At 34.6% G+C, this 19349-nt stretch overlaps 2 protein-coding genes across 2 annotated transcripts; one reads left to right on the top strand and one right to left on the bottom strand.

Moving 5' to 3' along the window:
• On the top strand, window positions 4023-7439 carry LOC18607310 (protein S-acyltransferase 24). Its single transcript, XM_018114824.1, has 7 exons — window positions 4023-4166; window positions 4563-4667; window positions 4767-4907; window positions 5074-5186; window positions 5772-5851; window positions 6210-6347; window positions 7402-7439. Exons 1-7 carry the CDS (start codon window positions 4023-4025, stop codon window positions 7404-7406), a joined length of 726 nt encoding a protein of 241 aa, XP_017970313.1. The 3' UTR covers window positions 7407-7439.
• LOC18607308 (L-galactose dehydrogenase) lies at window positions 15502-18059 on the bottom strand. The gene is made up of 5 exons (XM_018116573.1): window positions 17723-18059; window positions 17381-17609; window positions 16944-17243; window positions 16090-16218; window positions 15502-15863 (listed from the first exon to the last, which is right to left on the bottom strand). Exons 1-5 carry the CDS (start codon window positions 17896-17898, stop codon window positions 15732-15734), a joined length of 966 nt encoding a protein of 321 aa, XP_017972062.1. The 5' UTR covers window positions 17899-18059; the 3' UTR covers window positions 15502-15731.

The raw sequence follows: 19349 nt of genomic DNA, 5'->3' as shown, positions 1-19349 counted from the left end.
CCGTCATTGTCGCGAATAACTGCTTCCAATTCCAGAGTTGTTGAAACGATTTCGCGACGGTGACTGATACTACTTGCCAAAGTCTTAAGGTGCCCTGTAGCTCTACATGGCCGCCCTCCAGGTGTTGTGCTAGCCCTTTCATTCAATCACTTCTCGACAGAGTTTGAACATAATCATCGCACGATAAGGATTATATCACATTATACATATATAGATATATAAATATAAATATATAGATAATATTAATCTGTTAAAGGCTAAAAACAGTTTTATTATAAATATTACGCCATCCTCATGACTTAGCTAAAAAACAGAAGCAGCACCTCAGAACAATGCGACCGTAGAAGCAAAACAGCCTATTACAAACATTAAGCCCTCCCACCCCACGTCACGCCTAAACATTTTTATTTCAAATACAAAATGAGCTGTAAGATAGAAAAGAAGAGGCCGTGCAACTCAAATCTTTTGAATGATTCGTTGCATTAGCATTGCTTCTCCCCAAAGAGAATATAGTGTGCTCCACAAAACTTACCCTTAGAAGATTGTAATTTGATAAAAAAAAAGTCCAAGTTTTCAGCAATAATATATGGTGGTATTTGGCATCAGGGATGTGCACTCACATTTCCTGTAATATAATTTTTTAATATTTTAATTATATTTTTTTAATAGACAAAACACTACAATATTATTTAATTAGCAATCACATTATCTATAATACGATTGCATTATAAGACACCAAATGCAACTTATGTGTAATGTAGTATTACAATGTATCTATCTGATTCCTTGAAAACAAAATGAATGTATGGTACTGAAGAAATCAATATAATCTAATTTTTTTGGCCTAAAACAGAATTTTGGTCTAACCCAGGGTGTAGGCTTGCAAGATACTCGTGAACACTGAATGGCCCATTAACTGTTGGGATCTCATATGAGCCCAAGACATTAAGCTTGGGCCGTAGCCGAGACCAAGAAAGGTGCATGCACAGTTGGCTAGATCTGAATTCTTTCGAGAGTTTGGACAATGCCCGGCCCAACATTTGCTTTGTGCTTTAAGTTTTTCTCTTTTTTTTTGGATAAATTAATATTATATTATATGTGTTATCTTCTATTAGAAAGAATGGAAGATGTATAGTAATAGACCAGGTTTTTTCATTTTTTTTATTGATTTATTATGCTCAATCCCCGAGGAACAAATTTTATTGACTATTGAAACACGATACACAAAAAATCAATTTTGAACTATATTGTATTGTTTTCTTCATCTCCTTAACTGTATAATTAATTATAAAAAAAACTTTATAATTTAATTAAGTCATGTTGTTAATTCTAATTGCTTCTTATTAATTTGTAATAGCCTTTTATCAAAGTAATAATTGACCCATCAATCTCCTTAAGCATCTAAATTATACAAGTCCTATTATTCTCATGAGTTCAAGTAATGAATTTGGGGCCTTAAAGATCAAATTATTTTCAGTTACCAATTTATTCAAGGATAAGGATAATTATTTTACTTGGTTAGAATGTCCAACGCTGTTCTTCACTTCAAAAACATGGACAGGTCCATCTAGTAATACAGGAACTTCCTAATAGTTTTATCACTTCACATTTCGTCGTAGTTATATAAGCATTTCAGTGAAAACCGTCAGAAACTTTGCATTACCAACTTGTTAAAAGTAAAAGGAATTTGGGATGCTATGTAATTAATACAAGTCGATACAAGGTAAAGAGAGGTGGTCGAAGAACTTGATACTGAGATGGAAGGCTTCATCGGAAGGTGGGTGACCGCAATATAAGATGATGACTTCACAAGCTTAAGATATAATTGGAGTATAGGACCTAACATATAATGCTTATAACCATAACAAACTGAACAATTTCGGGCCGAAAGGGGCAAAAATAGTCAAAACACTGCATTTATAATTTATTTTCTACCATGCTCATGAGACAGATAGTAGGATGTAATAATGCTGATGAAATGTATTGAAATAGTAATGATCAGAAATGATACATGTAAGGGCTGAATTGACAAAAGAATGCCTAATTTGCTGAGTGTTTGAGGAAATGCCACTAACATTGTCAGAATCACTCTTTTTGATGAATGTAAGTAATTTTAAAAATTGAGTCCTTGTAAAAGACATCTGAGACATAGTGTTGGAGCTTAAGCTTTTTTCTTGGCCAATTTGAATATCACTAGTAGCTGAAACACTGTTGATTGGTGAATTCTCAGAAATTCTTTTTTTAAAACTGATTTTGTTCTTATTAAACTTAAAATCCTCTAAAAATCCAATCAACTTATAACATTTTTCCTTAAGATGACATTTTTTCCCACAATGATTACACAGTTGATCAAATTTTTCTTTCTTCTTTCCATAAGTAGTTACCAACATAGCAGATGACTCTGATAAAGGTTGTGATTGAATCAGCAGATTCCTTTGTGCTTCCTCTCTTAAAACCAAGTTATATGCCTTATTCAAAGTTGGAAAAAGGCTCCATAATGATTATCTGAGATGTCAAGGCTACATAAAATTGATTAAGTCCATTAAGAAATCTGAAAACTATATCTTTTTTGTACTGATCAACATACTTCTTGCAATAGTTTTAAATACAACCTCCACAAGCACAATGTGGCGTAGGACAATAGTTTATAAGTTCCTCCCAAAGACTATTCAACTTAAAAAATACATGTCAACTAATTTAGTCCCTTGTGTAAAATTACAAAGAGAAAATTGCATATTATAAATACGAGTATCATCTGGTTGCTTAAACATCTGTTGCAAAGCATTCCAAATCTCAATAGTAGAGTCCATGTAAAAGATCGTTGAAGCAATAGACGGTGTAATGGATTTTAGAAGCCAAGCCACTATCAAATTATTAGAACGTTTCCAAGGTACACACATCTTATCTGTAATTGCTGGTTTTTCAATAAATCCATCAAGAAAATCTCCCTTATTTCGTATGGATAACGCCAACATAAAAGAACAACTCCATGAAACATAATTTTTGAGGTTAACTTTGGACTAATGACAACTGATCCATAGTGATTAGTTGATGAAGATAAAATGGTGAATTAGTATCCTCTGTCTGTATCGTTATAGACCTTGGATTGGAAGAATTTTCAGAATCCTCCATATACTTTTTTTCAAAATTCAAGATCCAAACAATCAAATAGTAAGAACTAAGACTATCAATAATCGAATCACAAATCAACAATCCACATGAACCAATTCAGGAAGAATTCATCATCAATTGCAACAATTTTAAAAAATGAAACAAGTCAGAAACCCTAACAAGCTTGATACCATATTAAAATATCGAAGAGGTTGAAGTGCTCTACTGTTGAAAAGAGGAATTTGGAAAATGTATTGTAAATCTTATATTAGTAATCTTGTACAAGTGACTCCTATTTATACTTAGTTACAAGTGTTGTAAGAAAAACTAACTTTCAACAAACAAAGTAAAAATAACTATTCCTAATATCTACAGTAATTGTTGATAAATTACTATACAGAGCTAAACACTAAATTCATGTCTTTGACTTGAATCCTTATGCTGCTCAGGTGCTTATCTTCTCCTTTAACAGTATATAGAGATAAGGTTATTTCTTTTTGGTACAATAGATGAAAAAAAAAATTATGCTTTAATTATTATTTTAGATATACTAACATTGAGAATATTTTAAATATTATTATATGAATTTGAAAATTTATACAAACTTAATTAAAGATGTTTGTGATAAGAAACCATACAATCTACATGAAAATTGTGATAAAATTATTAGCGAAGGGACATCATTTTCATAGGAAAAAATAAGCCACGATACAAGGAGGAAGAATAAGAAGACCAGCAATAACTGTTTTCTTAATTTTTATGCTATTTTCCTTTCTTAAATTTTTTATTTGGGCTAAGGTCAAGTTTACATATCAGAACTTTGAACTTGTTTATCTCTGGGCTGGAAAGAATTCTTGATTTGGATCAGTTTAAGTTAATTCCCAACTCGTCCAATTAATATCCACCAGCATATGGGCTTCTTCTTCAGAAAACTGAGCCCTGAAAACCGTATTGGGTTTGGCAAGCCAAGAAAGAAGGTTCGCAAAATTGAGGACTGTTCAAGGTCGAGAATGATTGAGATTGTGCTGTGGCACCATCTTAATGACAGGGAACAGGTAATGAAAGCGTATCTGGATTTAGGCATTGCTCTGTGTTCTGTTTTGATGAGGAGCAGGGTAGAGCAGTTATGATTTTAATCCTGTTCGTGAGGTGTGCTTGTTTCTCATCTGGTCAACTTTTACCTCTTTGATGTATCTTGTTGGGTTCAGAAACATAATTAACTTAAAAAAGGATTGAACCGAAACAAAAGAAATGGTGGTCTAAATTCAGACTTCTTTTCTCTTGGTAGACATGCGTTGAGATTAATTATAGGTTTAAGACAAGAAAGAGTGCTATGAACTTGTAAAAACCTGAATAAATTCTACAGAAACATAATTAATTGTGAAACATAGTAGATAGGACTAGAACAGAACTAGTACTTAAAAAATACAAAAGCATTTTCTCCAAAAAAGAAAGAAGATGGTGCCTCTCTAACTACATCTGGCGGTAATGGTTACTACGTCCTTCAATGGGCTGCTCTCAACAACGTCCCAGATATTGCTCAGTACCTTATAGAGGTAAATTCGAAAAAAATTTATATATTTATAGCTTTGTGGTGGGTATTTGTTGAGATTTAAATAATTTGGGCTTTTTTGTTTTGTTTAATATGATTGAAGCATGGTGGAAATGTGAATGCAATTGACAACAACAAGCAGACTGCTTTGCACTGGGCTGCAGTTAGGGGTTCGATTGCAGTGGCAGATGTGCTCTTGCGGAATGGAACACGAGTCGAAGCCACTGACATCAATGGTTATCGGGTAATGCAAGCCACTGACAGAATGGAGCTCGATTTGCTCTTGCATTATCTGCTGAATCTAACTCTTTACGGGCCTCTAAAAGCTTCAATTTTTTTTTTTTTTTGCTGACTTATGTACCGCAACTTAGGGGCTTGACGCAGTTATCAATCTATTTTGACTTCTGCAGGCAGTTCATGTTGCCGCTCAGTATGGGCAAATGGCTTTCTTAAATCACATTGTTGCCAAATATCACGCTGATTATGATGCACCTGATAATGATGGAAGGTGCCCACTTCAATTGTATGTTTTTATGAAATAGCTTAGATGCAACCATCATAACATAGGCTTAGAGATTGATTTCACGTAAATCTAATACAAGGAATTTAATATATTTTGGAGGCCCAAAATACTTAGTACTATTCTTTCGATATAGATTTGTAGTATGTTTTTCTTTATGGCTCTAGTGTGTTTTGTATGAATGGCAAATTATGCTAGTTGGTTGTTTATGAGCTCAAATTTGCATTTAAAAGAAGTTTTTCCCCTAGCCTACAAGCTAGTATTAAGAGGGGATAGCAATTTGGTGCAATTTCAGAAGTGGTCTGACTTTGGTTGTTGTAGCATATTGAAGAAAATACAACCTTTTAAATGTGATTTTTTGTACAAGATTGCAATCGTTGATGTTACTCACATACCCAAGCAGGATCCATCCTGCAATCTCAGTCTTAACCCTTTTTACCCTAGGGAAAAGAGATACTATTTGGTTTGAACATCACTGGCTTTTGATATTTAGTAGCTTGATTCAGTTTCTTGTGCAGTAGCTTTTTTCTGTGAAAAGTAATAAATGCTTGTTAATGACAAATTTTATTCTTGTGATGTGTTAAACAGGGCTGCGTATAAGAGATTTGCAGATACAATTAGATTGCTTCTATTTAGAGATGCATCACAAGGGAGACAAGACAAAGAAGGTACTATCCAACAATCAATATGCACTGTCTAATATGCAAGCTTTTAGCCTTGTAAAAGGTACTGGTCTTATGTGCTCGTGACCTTCAGGGCTATACGCACTCTATACCCCTGTGTTCAGTAAAACATTTGTGATTAATATTGCAATGGTGGCAACCTGGGTTTTCCAGTTATGTTATGAAAGCATGAGGGTTTCTTTATGATTTAAATTTGTAAACAGTGGTCGGAAACTTCTATTTTTCAGTCTGAACTCTGTGATTGTTATAATATTCATTTAGTGAGCCAGGCCAAAGCTTACTCAGTAACCGCTTTAATCTTACTACTAAAATTTTTATGATGTTGTATATCCAATGCTGCCAGGTTGCACTCCATTGCACTGGGCTGCAATAAGAGGAAATGCAGAAGCATGCACTGTACTCGTGCATGCAGGCACAAAGCAGGAATTAGTGGTGAAAGATAAAGCTGGATTTACCCCTGTTCAGCTTGCATATGATAAAGGTCATAGGCAAATCGCCTTTTTCCTTGTACGTGACTTTGTGTAGTTGTTGCCTTGTTTGCATACTTTCATTAAAATAAACTTTTAAGCCAGGAAATGTGAATATGGTGTCTATGAGGAAAGGACTTTTGGGATTCTCCTAGTAGTACTGTGCCTGGAAGATGTTCTGATAGGGGGCCTTGTCTCTAGTGAGGGTAATGCTGGGTGCTTCTGGCTCTATGTGGTCAGTCACCTTATTGTTAAGTATGCTGGTTGCTGGAGTGCGTCATCCATTTTTTTTAAACCTTACCGAACTTCATTTTATTCTTCCTTCATATCCCCTTTCTCCAAAAAAGGATCATCTTGCATTTCTCATCTGTGTATGTTTCTCAAAGAGTGAGCAGGCAGAAACTATTGTGAACCAACTGTGTGGAATTTGGAAGTGTCCATTAGCAAATTACTTCATTACTCTTTTGAAACATTAAAACGAAAAAGTTTATATCAAGTATGTGCTGTACTCACTCTCTCTGGTTGGGAGGGATTATGAGCCTAAATTAAATACGTCGGGCTAGGCTTTGCATAGATGATATATAGCTTCAAAATTTGTTCACTTGCTTTCCAAAACACAATGCCACAACCCATTAGTTTATGATGTTTGGGACCTGATTAAACAATTATATTTGGTGTTGCCTTTCGAGGGTGTGTTTGTGTCAGTACAGTGGGGCTTGATTCTTTGGCTGCATATTTGATGGATGGGAGAATAGCACATCTGCAATAGATAATTATTGCCTTGTAAAACACTATGACACCACAGAAGGTGTGAATATTTTCATATAACAATGATATTATTAGTTTTGCAATTTATTTTTTGTCGTGCTTTGAGTTGCATTATTGGTTTAGTTTGATGTCCAGTTAGAAATGTGTTCACAGAGATGGTTTACACAGTTGGTATCTGTATCAAATTCTCAGACTATTCCCACCTGGATATCCCCTATTGTTACATTCTCTTAATCTTTTGCTATATCTTGGAGATTTTGCAGCCATTTAATTTTATTGGTTTCTTTTGATTTTGTTCAGTCTAACGCAGCTAGAGCCAATAGCAATCGATTGGTGGACAAGTTTTGCAGTGAGAAGATGGGGGATGTTGGTTATGCTCCTATCTTATTTTGCGTTACAATTGTTCTAATTATCCTCTTCATCAACTGAGTTCTTTTAATTACCCTTGTCATTATCATAGAGTATGACCCATATGCAACGCATGGACCTCTTTGCACCCCATCTCTTTTTCTCTCTCTCTCTCTCTGCCCTCCACACTTCCTCTTTTTTCTCTCTTTGCCTCAACATATTTTCTCTTTCTCTCTCTACCCTCCACGTGCAACTTTGACCTGTGTGCACCCCCTCTCTTTCCCTCTCTTCGTTTCAATGTCTTGTCTCTTTCTCTCTCATCGTCTCTCTTTCACTCTCTCTGCCCTCCACTTCCTCTCTCTCTTGTCCTCAGCATCTTTTCTGTTTCTCTCTCTTTGTCTCAATATCTTTTCTCTTTCTCTCTCTACTCGGACCTCCTTGCACCCCTCTATTTCTCTAACACTTTGTCTCAACATCTTTTCTATTTCTCTCTCTAGTCTGACGTCTTTGCACCCCTCTCTTTCTCTCACACCTTATCTCGGTCTCAACATCTTTTCTCTTTCTCTCTCTACTCTGACGTCTTCGCATCCCTCTCTTGCTCTCACACCTTGTCTCCGTCTCAACACCTTTTCGCTTTCTCTCTCTACTCTTACTTCTTTGCACCCCATCTTTCTCTCACACCTTGTCTCCGTCTCAACGCCTTTTCTCTTTCTCTTTCTATGCTGACCTCTTCGCACCCCTCTCTCACTCACACCTTGTCTCCGTCTCAACATCTTTTGTCTTTTTCTCTCTACTCTTACCTCTTGGCACCCTCTCTTTCTCTCACACCTTGTCTCCGTCTCAACATCTTTTCTCTTTCTCTCTCCACTCTTACCTCTTGGCACCCCCCTCTTTCTCTCACACCTTGTCTCCGTCTCAACGCCTTTTCTCTTTCTCTCTCTATTCTGGCCTCTTCGCCCCGCTCTCTTTCTCTCACAACTTGTCTCCGTCTCAATATCTTCTCTTTCTCTCTCTACTCTTACCTCATTGCACCCCTCTCTTTCTCTCACACCGTGTCCTGTCTCAACATTTTCTCTCTCTCTCTCTCTCTCTCTCTACTCTGACCTCTTTGCACCCCTCTCTTTCTCTCTCGTCTGTCTCACTCTCTCTGCCCTCCATGTCTTCCTCTTCCTCTCTCTACTCTCCACGTACTATATGGATAACAATCTGAAAAGGTTAAAAAACTGTCAATGATTGAACTGACTGTAATTGTCAGGATGACCAGAATCGGATACACAACTTTATTATATTCAAGAAAGAAAAAAACAAATAAACTATTACATGATCACGAAGCAAACCACGGCACACGGCTGCCAGAACTGACGCTTAGATTCCCACCGGCATGATAAACGGAAACAAACCACGAAAAGAAACTATGGAAGATTGAATTCAACTTTTTCATCTTTATTGAATTCAAGGGAAAAGCAATATTACGACTTATTTTAATTAAAAAAAAAAAAGCAAAGAAACCACTGCTGCCAGAACTGACGCTTAGAATGACATCGGGCGGACTCGAATGATGTAGATATTGCCATTTCCGAAAAGAGTGATGGAAGCATTGATTCTGGATTTGGCAAACTCTCTCCACTGTCTCCCAGAGAAGGAAAAAGAGTTGGCTTGTGATTCCCTCTTGCATTCAAACTTCCACGATCGTCCTGTTCCATCATCCTCAACCATCATATCAAACCTAGCACCTGGAGGGAGAGCGTGGGCGTTACACGAAAAAGTCAGCTTTCTTGCATGGTTAGGTGCAAGATTGGCTTGGAAGATCTCCTCCATTGCTTCCACTTAGTAACCTATCTGTGTATGAAGTTGGTGCTTAGAACAAAGAGGTTTGTCTATCGGTTTGGGGGTGAATGTGTGAATAGGGTTTGTATATATGTGTGTGAGGAGATTAGGAGTTGTGGTTCAAAAGGAAGCCCTGAGGGGTATTTATAGAGCTGCCTCGCACGTGAAATTTGGGTGAAATTTTGGATATCACTGGCCAAAACCTAACCTCTTTTGCTTTCTAATTTCATTGAAAAATGGTAATTTCTATTCTTGTAGCTGAAGACTGTTTTTTACAGTATATTACAAACCAACCTGCCAACTAAAACCAAAAAGGGTCCGTGATTTACAAAAAAAAATTTCACATTTACACACATTTGCCGACCATACACGAAAGTTGTACGAGTTTGGGGACTAGTCGGTAAGGGATTGTGATTAGTTGTAGAAAAAAAAACATATCTAGAAAGATATAGCTCTCAAAGTCAGCTTAAATGAGGTCCGTTTGTGGATAATATCAATCAATTTTGTTTTCAAAGACTCACATTAATACACTACAATAATACAAGGCATAATTATACGAGAGGAAGGTGGAGCATAACGATGCTGTGGCGTATAGTAAGAATTTTCTTGAGGATAAGCAGATTGTGGTGCGAATACGCAATGACTCCATGCACCTGAACCAACCGACCTGCATGTTGGGTACCTTCCTCCATAAGATTCCTTTGAGCTTTTTGCCTCCCATAACCAATAAAATCAAAAAGCTACTCCAAGAGTTCATGCAGACAGAAAGTATATGATCTCCTCAAGCAAACCAAAGACAGTACTCCAATTAAAAATCATCTCCAGCTGGTTCGTTTTGTAGGAAAAAAGATGGCTAGCTGCTCTAATTGAATATTCTCAAAATCTTGGAGTTCAAATACCTGAAACCTGCTAAAATATCCTTGATTCTTGAATCAACAGTTGTCAAATGGAAAAGGTGAAGGATATGAAAATGGAGTTTTTGGGTGTACATGTTGGAGTGGGATGAAAGGTCAGCAGGTTTGGTTGGAGTCAAAGATTGGACTGGATTTAGGTTGGCGATGGTAGGTTGAGATAGAAAGGTTGTTCCTATGTTGTTTGAAAACGACAGAGCGTAAAAACAAAACTCTTCAATCGTAAAAACCCAGCTCCCTCCGGCATAAAAAGAAGGAAAGAGAGCATAGAGCATGATTAAACCAAAACATAAAAACATTAAATGAAGAATCAGGATTTTAATCTACGCTTTCTTATACGTTGTTCAGTAACGAAGAGCATTGAATGTTTCTTGGTAAAACATCAAATCCCTGGCATACCCTTTCGGCTTTACGGGGCTATGTAAGAAAGAATCTTCTGCTACCCTCGCGAGTTCACATTATTGTCTTGTAAACTTGGATATCATTGTTTAATAGTATCTGAAACTACTGGCCTAGCTAAAGAAGTAGCCCACTTACATTTCCTTCGTTGTTTAATAGTATCGGCTTTGAAGGCCCCTGACACGCTTTGCCCTTTTTATTATAAAAAAAAATAAAAAATATATAGGGTTTTTGAAGTTTCTTCTGCTCATTCGTGACTTTTGTCGTTGTACTTTATTTCTCCTTTGAAAACGAAATCCATAATCCTCTCCTAATTTACAATGATAGAATTTGCTTTATACTTGGGGGACAATCGTACCATGATGACCCGACTGTGTGACTTTCTTTCTCGGTAATATATAAATGACTTCACTGAAAACAAGAATGAAGCAAACAGAGCATGTCTTATTTTAATAAAGACAACGACCTGACCGTTATTTAACTTACAGACCTTCAGCGGCGGTATTTTAATATTAGACATCATATTTAACATGAGTCAAATAAATTTTATTATTAATAATTAATTTTAATTAATATTTTTTATTAAATATATCTTAAATAATATATTAATTTATTATAATTAATAATAACATGATATATTAATTTAATATAATAACATATTAATAATATTATTAATATTTATTTAAATTTTTTACATAATTTAAAATTTTATTTGAGCATTATACTTTCATACAACAATTCGTAAAGGTCGCGTTATACACAAAACTAATCATCCTTGAGGAGATTGTTGGGTTTATATAAAAATAAGATATGGTTATATTTGTTGAAAAGTTGTTTCTACTGTGTTGAAGAATATGGTCAGGGTGCAGTGTATAGAAGAAAACAATTCGTTCATATATTTTGATGTCGGTGTGGTATCATCCTTGTTCATGGATAAGGAGATTTTTTTTATTTTTGTTAAGAATTTCAAACGTTGAAAACATGGCCAAGTCCCTTTACTGCTTCAAACTTGGTTAGTATTTAATTTTTTATTTTTATTTTTTGATTTTTAGTTTATTATTATTATTATCAAATCGTAAATTTAAAGTGGGATGACTTATTTTTTAGGCTAAGAAAGAGGTATGCACTCAATTTTCTTTGTTTCTGTGAATATTTTCCTTGTATGAAAGAAAAGAAAATAATTTTCCCTCTATTGGTCAGCATGGGATGTGCCTCCCCCACGTGACATGGAGTTGCGTAATTACTTTATAGTTGCCGTGCATTATAAGAGATAAACATTCGTGTACATGATTAAACAAGTGTAGTTTGACTTGATCTTTTTAGCTAGAATAGGGGTTTACCTGGGGAATATAATTAATGAACAACTGCCACCAAGAGTAGGGTTTGAAAGCATACGTTAACTTACCTTTATCATGCTTTGGAAGATTCGTTTTGAAACTAAATAATAATGATCAACTTCAACCAGACTTAATGAAGGAAAAAGGTTACCGTATACTTCTTCCTTTCCTTGAAATCAGATTAACCAAAATTCAGTCAATCTGATCCCCCCAAGTGTATATAATTTTCTTTAGTGGTATAAAACAATTTGAACAATCGGTCTTAACAGTAAACAACCAGTCAAAAAATCGAACGCAACAGCCTATTCATTAAGTCGTGCTGCGCTGTTACTTCTAATTGCTTCTTATTCATTTGTAATAGCCTTTTATCAAAGTATTCTTGTAAAGGTTTCATGCTTTTTATTATAGCAAGCAAGCAAGCCCAACACGCTTTTTCTTTAGCTATTTAATTCCCACGGTCGTGGATCAAACAGGCCAACGTTTTAGAGGGCCATGCAGAGCAGAAGTGACAATTTATGTTTTATTTATTTATTTATTTTATTTATGACACGTTAATGTTATATCAGTATTATCTAACACAAAAACACTAAGTTAACACATTCTACACATCAAGATCATGTCGACCTCTTTAACTCTAAATTTAAACGAAATTATTCATATAGACCAAGTTACACAAGAATATAAGAACTAAATTAAATAATATTTTTAAAGAAAGATTAAATTGAACAAAATATAAAAATTTATTGTGTAATTTTACCATCTCACATTTTACCAAAATTATATATTCAACACTGATAAAGTAATAAGCTATTTCGACAGTTGAGCAAGTCCTTTTACGAAATACAACATTGGACCTTCCATAGTCCCCATATCTATTTACATAATAAAATTAGAACATCTAATAGCCCTACAAAATTGTTGTGGCTATCATTTTAGCTCTTCTTAGGGAAGATGTAGAGGTACAACAAAATTATTAAATTTTTTTCTCAATGAATGAATTAATTTCATTAATTAAATTAAAAGTTTACATTTCCTGCTCATGTTAGACAGATGAATTCACACCATATAGTAATTTAAAATATAATAACACAAAATTATTAAAAATTAATGGGATATATTTGGAAAAGTTAAAAATTTCAGTGTATTTTAACATTTTCAATGGTTTAATATCATAATATCATAATTTGGCTGTTGAATCCCCCCTTTGAAGTTGATTTGCTCTTTTCATTTATACTAAAAAAAATGATAATGCGTTCGTTGGCATTGCAAACCCAACCCAACAACATCTAATTTATATCCACCATTGGATGGGCTTCTTCTTCAGCAAACTGAGCCCGAAAACCCATTGAATTGTTTACTTTTATTTAATTATTTTTTAATTAAAAAAAGTAAATTTAAATATTTTTATTAAACAGAAGATCATACATTAATCAATGAGTTAAATACTGGAGTACTTACCGTTGTTAGACTTTATTATACAAAGTCAATAAAATAATGATACAAAAACTTTATTTCACATAATACTTTTATTTATATGTAGATGAATCATTGCACCATTTGTCTAAGTCTAAATAGATTGGAATAAAGTGCAGGAGACTTATTTTCTCCTTGAATGATGATCTATTTCCAACGATTGAATGGTTGTGTGCTTTAATTGAACGGATTTCTTGGTAGCATGAGGATCTTACCTTGATACGATAATGGTTGTGTGAAGACAAAATTGACCAAAAAATAACACAAAGAGGAGGAGATGGTATTAATACAAGAAACAAAGGGTTAAGTTTTTGGTCAAAAAGGAATGAACCCATGAATTTAAGATTGGTGTTCCCAAGTGTAGTTGTTGAAAAAAAGGATCGGCTGTAATTCACTTTGGCTGAAAAAGGTTTGCCTAAGTGGTTGGTCAGCGGTGCCCTCTCTGCTCAGTTCTGGATTGATTATTGGGGAGCATTTATGATTTTAATTGTTGTTTGAAAATGATCAATATGCTGTCGTTATGGGTATTGGACAAAAAGGCTTAATTAAGGGAACAAAGAAAGAAAAAGCAACAGCCACTTCGGTCTGCCATTGCTGCTGTGTGAACGTCTGTAACTTGGCAAAAGATGTTTTAACTGTAAAGATTTGCTGCCTTTATCTCCATTTAAGTTTATTATAAAACTATTCATTTTAAGTTAAACAAAAAGGGTATCCACCCAATTTTCTCTTATTTCTCTTCTATCAAATGAAAGAAAAAAAAAGTAATAAATTTATTTATTTGAATGCACAGACTTTATTGGTGGAGAACGATTTGAACAAACCAGTCAGGCACTTGACATTGTCATTAGTTCCCTAATTGCAAAGGAGGCTGCTTCATAAAAATTTTCCGACGCTACGGCCATTGTCAACTTAAATGAAGAAATTAAAGCTAAGCTTGATGTCTATGGATTAATTAAGCAATTAACTTAGCTAGAGGAAGACTACAAACCACTTAATTTCTACCATTTTATTACAGTCTTTTTATTATTTTAATCTTAATTTTAATTATCATTGTTAAAGATGTAAAGTGCGTACTCAGTTAATTAAGTCTTGCTGTGCTGTTACTTCTAATTGCTTCTTGATCATTTGTCATAGCCTTTTATCAAAGCAATAATGGACCCATCGATCTCCTAATTTATCACCACTCTTGCATAGGTTTGATGCTTTTTGTTATGGCAAGCAAGCCCAAAACACTTTTAGTTCGGCTATCATCAAACAGGCCAACATTTTCGAGTCTTGGTTGCCTAAAGGCTGATGTAGGACATTGGGAGGGCCATGGAGAGCTACTTTACTTCATACTTGTGGGCTTTTGCAGGTCATATAGTCCAAGGCCCAATGGCTAGTAGGCCCGAAATTTTCATTTTTATGACTATGGGTTCGGCTGATATATTATTACTCATCAGATCAGACATATGTACGTATCCACTAAATCAATTATATTTATGTTAAAAAAGTTTATGACCGAAAATAAAGAGAAATATGTAAGCTTCCGAAACAAGGATAAGATAAAAATTACAGCTCTTTCGTATTTGATTTAGCGTTATGTGACAATTTCTATTTTGTTTATTTATTTATTTATTTTTGATATATCAATATTGCGTCAGTACTGTTTGACTCGTCAGCACTATGTTAGTGTCTTTGAGTCTAAATTTAGACGAAATTACTCATAACAATCAAGTTACACCATAGTATATGAATTAAGTTAAACCAATTTTTTTAAGAGAGATTAAATTAAATAAAACATAATAATACTGGAGCTTCTTGTGTAACTTTACCATCTCTCATTTAAACGAAACTAGATTTTCATTTCAGTGGAACTCCAGCGTTTTGAGTTGCCTACTTCGTAAAAGTGACGAAACTTAGGGATGCCATGCGATTAGCATATGAGTAGATAGGGAGTCCAAAGAGGTGGTCGAAGAAGTTGATACTGAGGCGGAAGGCTTCCCGGATGGTGGGCGATGGCGATTAAAGACGGTGATTGCACAGGCTTAAGATACAATAGGAGTATAGGACCGAACATACAATACTTACAACCAAAACAAACTGAAGAATTTTGGGCCGAAAGGGGCAAAAATAGTCAAAATACTGCATTTATAATTTATTTTCTACCACGCTTATGAGACAGATAATAGGATGTAGCATCCCCATGGGGACGGAAATTGTTTGTCATCTGAAAAGTAGTATCATGACAATAGAATGGTTGCCCCCACTCCTATGAGCAACGCACAAACTGTGAATTAATAACTAATGTGGGGGGTAATATGCATACAAAAACAAAAAAACAGGTGGATATTGGTCAGCTCCTTTGAATTCCACTCGGCCATGTCTGATTCTTCACGGGTTTCAGGATTGCTTCAATCTCAGATAGAGTTTCCAGATCTTTCCCAAAAAGTGCGACTTCTGTAGCAGCAGCCACATTCTCTTCAACCTGATTCTTGACAGGGTGTAAGTTACTGACAGCTAAAGCAGCATGATCGGGAAAAAATATTATTGTGTTTTGACAGTTATGAAGTAGTTGGAATTTATCTATAATGTTTTGCTAAATGATTGAGTAAGAAGATTCTACTCTCAGGCAAAACAACTGATTTCAGAAAGTTGTAATAGTTGAATATAAGACAAAACGAGAGTATTAAGTCAAATGATGGAGCCAGAACCTGTTTAACTGAGTTCATGCCAACCAGCACCGACGAAATATCCTTATTTGACAAGCTGTACTGCATAGCTAACTTTGAAATATTCTTCCCTTTCTCTTTACAATACGCTGCAGCAGCTTGGCAGCCAGACTGAACAAAAAAACAAATCTCACAGCAATGAATACTCAAACTTATGAAGATATATAGTATTTATATTCAAGCACATGAACTTTGGAAGTGACTAATTAAATAGATAATGTGAGTTCTGGTGATAATGAACTGCATTGTAGCTAGAGCAAACAGAAGACGAAGCCAGATACAGTCTCCTTCTTAAGATGCAGTCCTGCAAATCATGACTCCAAGCTTCACAACTTATAAGTTCAAGCAGGCAGAAGATTTGTGCTGCAACTTTTTATACAGCATAATATATGGTCCATCAAAATCTTAGTCCAGTTATTTCACATGAACAAATCTAGAGGTCAGAAAATAATGATCTTCTCTGACATGAAAAAGCCGTGTGCACATAATCTTGGACCTTAGCATCTCTTTCTTGCACTAATATCAGATACTTCAAGGAAAGTGTTCAAATTGATGCATTATTTGATAGACATTTGAACATTATATGTCAAATCCATTTTTATAACAAGAATTATCACTACCCTAAATCCTTTAAACAGAGTTTACAGTACGTACTAAAGATTTGTCCTTATCCGTAAATAAACTTCTTCAGGTTAAAGGCCTTCATACACATCAATTAGATCCAAGAGATTACAAGGGCAATTCATTTTTCAGATACCGTATAGCCAAACAGACCAGATTGCTGCATTCAGCAGAAGAACAGTCACTCCATCTTATCTGAGGCCTGAAAGTCTCACCTTGAGTTCAGGTGAAGCTGGATGCCAATCCGGTGGACCAAGCTCAGTAAGAAGCCCCATGGCAAGTGGAGATGCACTGATTACACCAACACCTTTGTTCTTTAAGTAAGGCAGTAAATCCTCCAATGTTGAATCATTAATACTGTAATGACAATATGACAAAATCACATCAACTGTGCCTGGTGGAACCCTATCAAGCACATAAGTAAAAATTTCCAACGGCAATCCCGTAATGCCAATGAATCGAATTTTCCCTGCTTCCTTCAGTTTCTGAAGAGCTGGAATTGTCTCATTCACAACCTGTTACCACATACAAACTAAATTAAATTAACCCAAGCTTTCATATCACATTTACAACAAGACAGACTCTTTCCTAACACAGCACCAGCTTAAATCGAGATATCATTAAAACGAGAAATGATTACTTAATCAAGGACCTGATCAAGAGAGCCGAATTCGATGTCATGGCATTGGAGTATATCAACATAATCAAGTTGCAACCTTTCCAAGCTTTCATCAATGCTTTTAGTTACTCTCTCAGCACTGAAATCAAAACCTTCACGATATCTCCCACATTTTGTTGAAACTATATACTCATTTCTAGGGACCCCTAGAGCTTTGAGTCCCTTACCAAGCATCTTCTCAGACAACGACCCTCCATAATACCTTCAAAATTTTTTAAAAAATATATAAATAAAATTTATAAAAAATTAACCCAAAAAAAAATGGGAAACTTTTGAAAAAACCCAATTTTATAAAGTGAAGAAATTTGGCATTACGGGGAGGTGTCGAAGAAGTTGATGCCGAGGCGGAAGGCTTCGCGGACCGAAGCGACGGCGTCGCTCTCGGAGACGGGACCGAACACGCTGCCGAGAGGGGAAGCTCCAAAACCCACGCTGCTGAGTTTAAGGCCCGTGTTTCCGAGGGGTCTCAATTCTAGTTTGGGAACTGCCATGAGTTGAGTTTCTGCTAGGTTTCTGAGAATCGAGAAAGATAAGAAAAGATTTTCCCGGGAAAGTTGTAACCACAAAACTAGAGAGTAGGAGTGGAAGGAATTTGACTGCTAACACTGGAAATGTGGGAACTTTTGCACGTGTGGCCGACATTGATTTTCTGTTTTTTTTTAGTTTATTTTATTTTCTATAGAAATAAGAAAATATAGTACAAAATAAAAGCAATATTAATTAATAGTATATATTAATGGTTGCAAATTGGAAGTAAAATTATTTCTTAGATTATTAATTAAAGTCAAATTTACAATTTTCTAAAGTTTTTTTCAAAAAATTATTTTTTTTCTATTTCCAAATTTAATTTTAAATTTTTAGCAGTAAATTTTATTATTTTGTATCCTCACTTCCAATTTTAATGTGGAACTCGTATTTTTTTAAAGAAAAATAAATTTTATGATTAAGATTCAAAGTTAACCTAATTCTCGTTCCGATTTCAATTTTTTTTTCATATGATATTTTGCTTTTTTTTTTTGTAATTAGATTGATGTAGATATTTTTTTTAAATAGAAATTATGCATAAAATATTAATTTATAAAAAATATAAAATCAGGTAAGAAAAATTAAAACTATAAGATACATAATTAAAATTTATTAAAAAAAGTTTTAAACTATGAAAAAATAAAGCAGTAGTTAATTTTGGATAAGATAAAAATACATCCAAAAAGGGAAAGTGAGCCCCTCCCTCTGCCCCTGTCCTTTGCTCTTTCCTCATAAATTTTAGCTGACAGGAAATGGGAGCTTTGTTCTGTCGAAGAAACAAACGTCAGGATAAAGCAAAATAAAGCAATTTTTGTCTTGCTCCACGCAACAACTTCACCATTCAGACAATGCCATGGAAGGTTTCTTCCAGGAAGTTTCATTCGCTCACGGGGCTAGGCTGATGAATTCCAGTTTGTGCTTCGTCCTTTGCTTTCCTTTTTCTTTGGTGTGAAGAGTGAATCTGTATTCCTGAATTCAATAAGGAAAATATATTACTATATGATTATCTGAAACAGGAAAGCAACTTCCTCACATAAAAGAGTATTCTAGCTCATGCATGCATTTCTTTTTGTTTGTGTGGTTGAATAATATTAGCATAATACCTACATATGTCTCTAAACTACTTTATTTCAATTTTGAATCAAGTAAGTTTTTATAATTAACGATAAATTAATTATCTTTAATCAAATATTTGTCATATTATGTTACATGGTGTTAACATGTCATGTTGAATGGTGATGTGGCATGCTTGTGTGACATTATGACTTTATCTCGTGGTAGTTTTATTCTACACATTAACATCATGTAGACATAAAAATGACAATTAATTTACCCTTAGCTATAAGAATTTATTTGATTTAAAATAAAAATATATAAAGTTGATAAATAAAATAAAAAATAAAAATTTATTTTAATT

Source organism: Theobroma cacao, chromosome 2, assembly GCF_000208745.1.
Source record: "Theobroma cacao cultivar B97-61/B2 chromosome 2, Criollo_cocoa_genome_V2, whole genome shotgun sequence".
NCBI classification, from domain to species: Eukaryota; Viridiplantae; Streptophyta; class Magnoliopsida; order Malvales; family Malvaceae; genus Theobroma; species Theobroma cacao.
The sequence above is the reverse complement of the archived record's forward strand: the minus strand, read 5'-3'. Positions and strand labels throughout refer to the sequence as shown.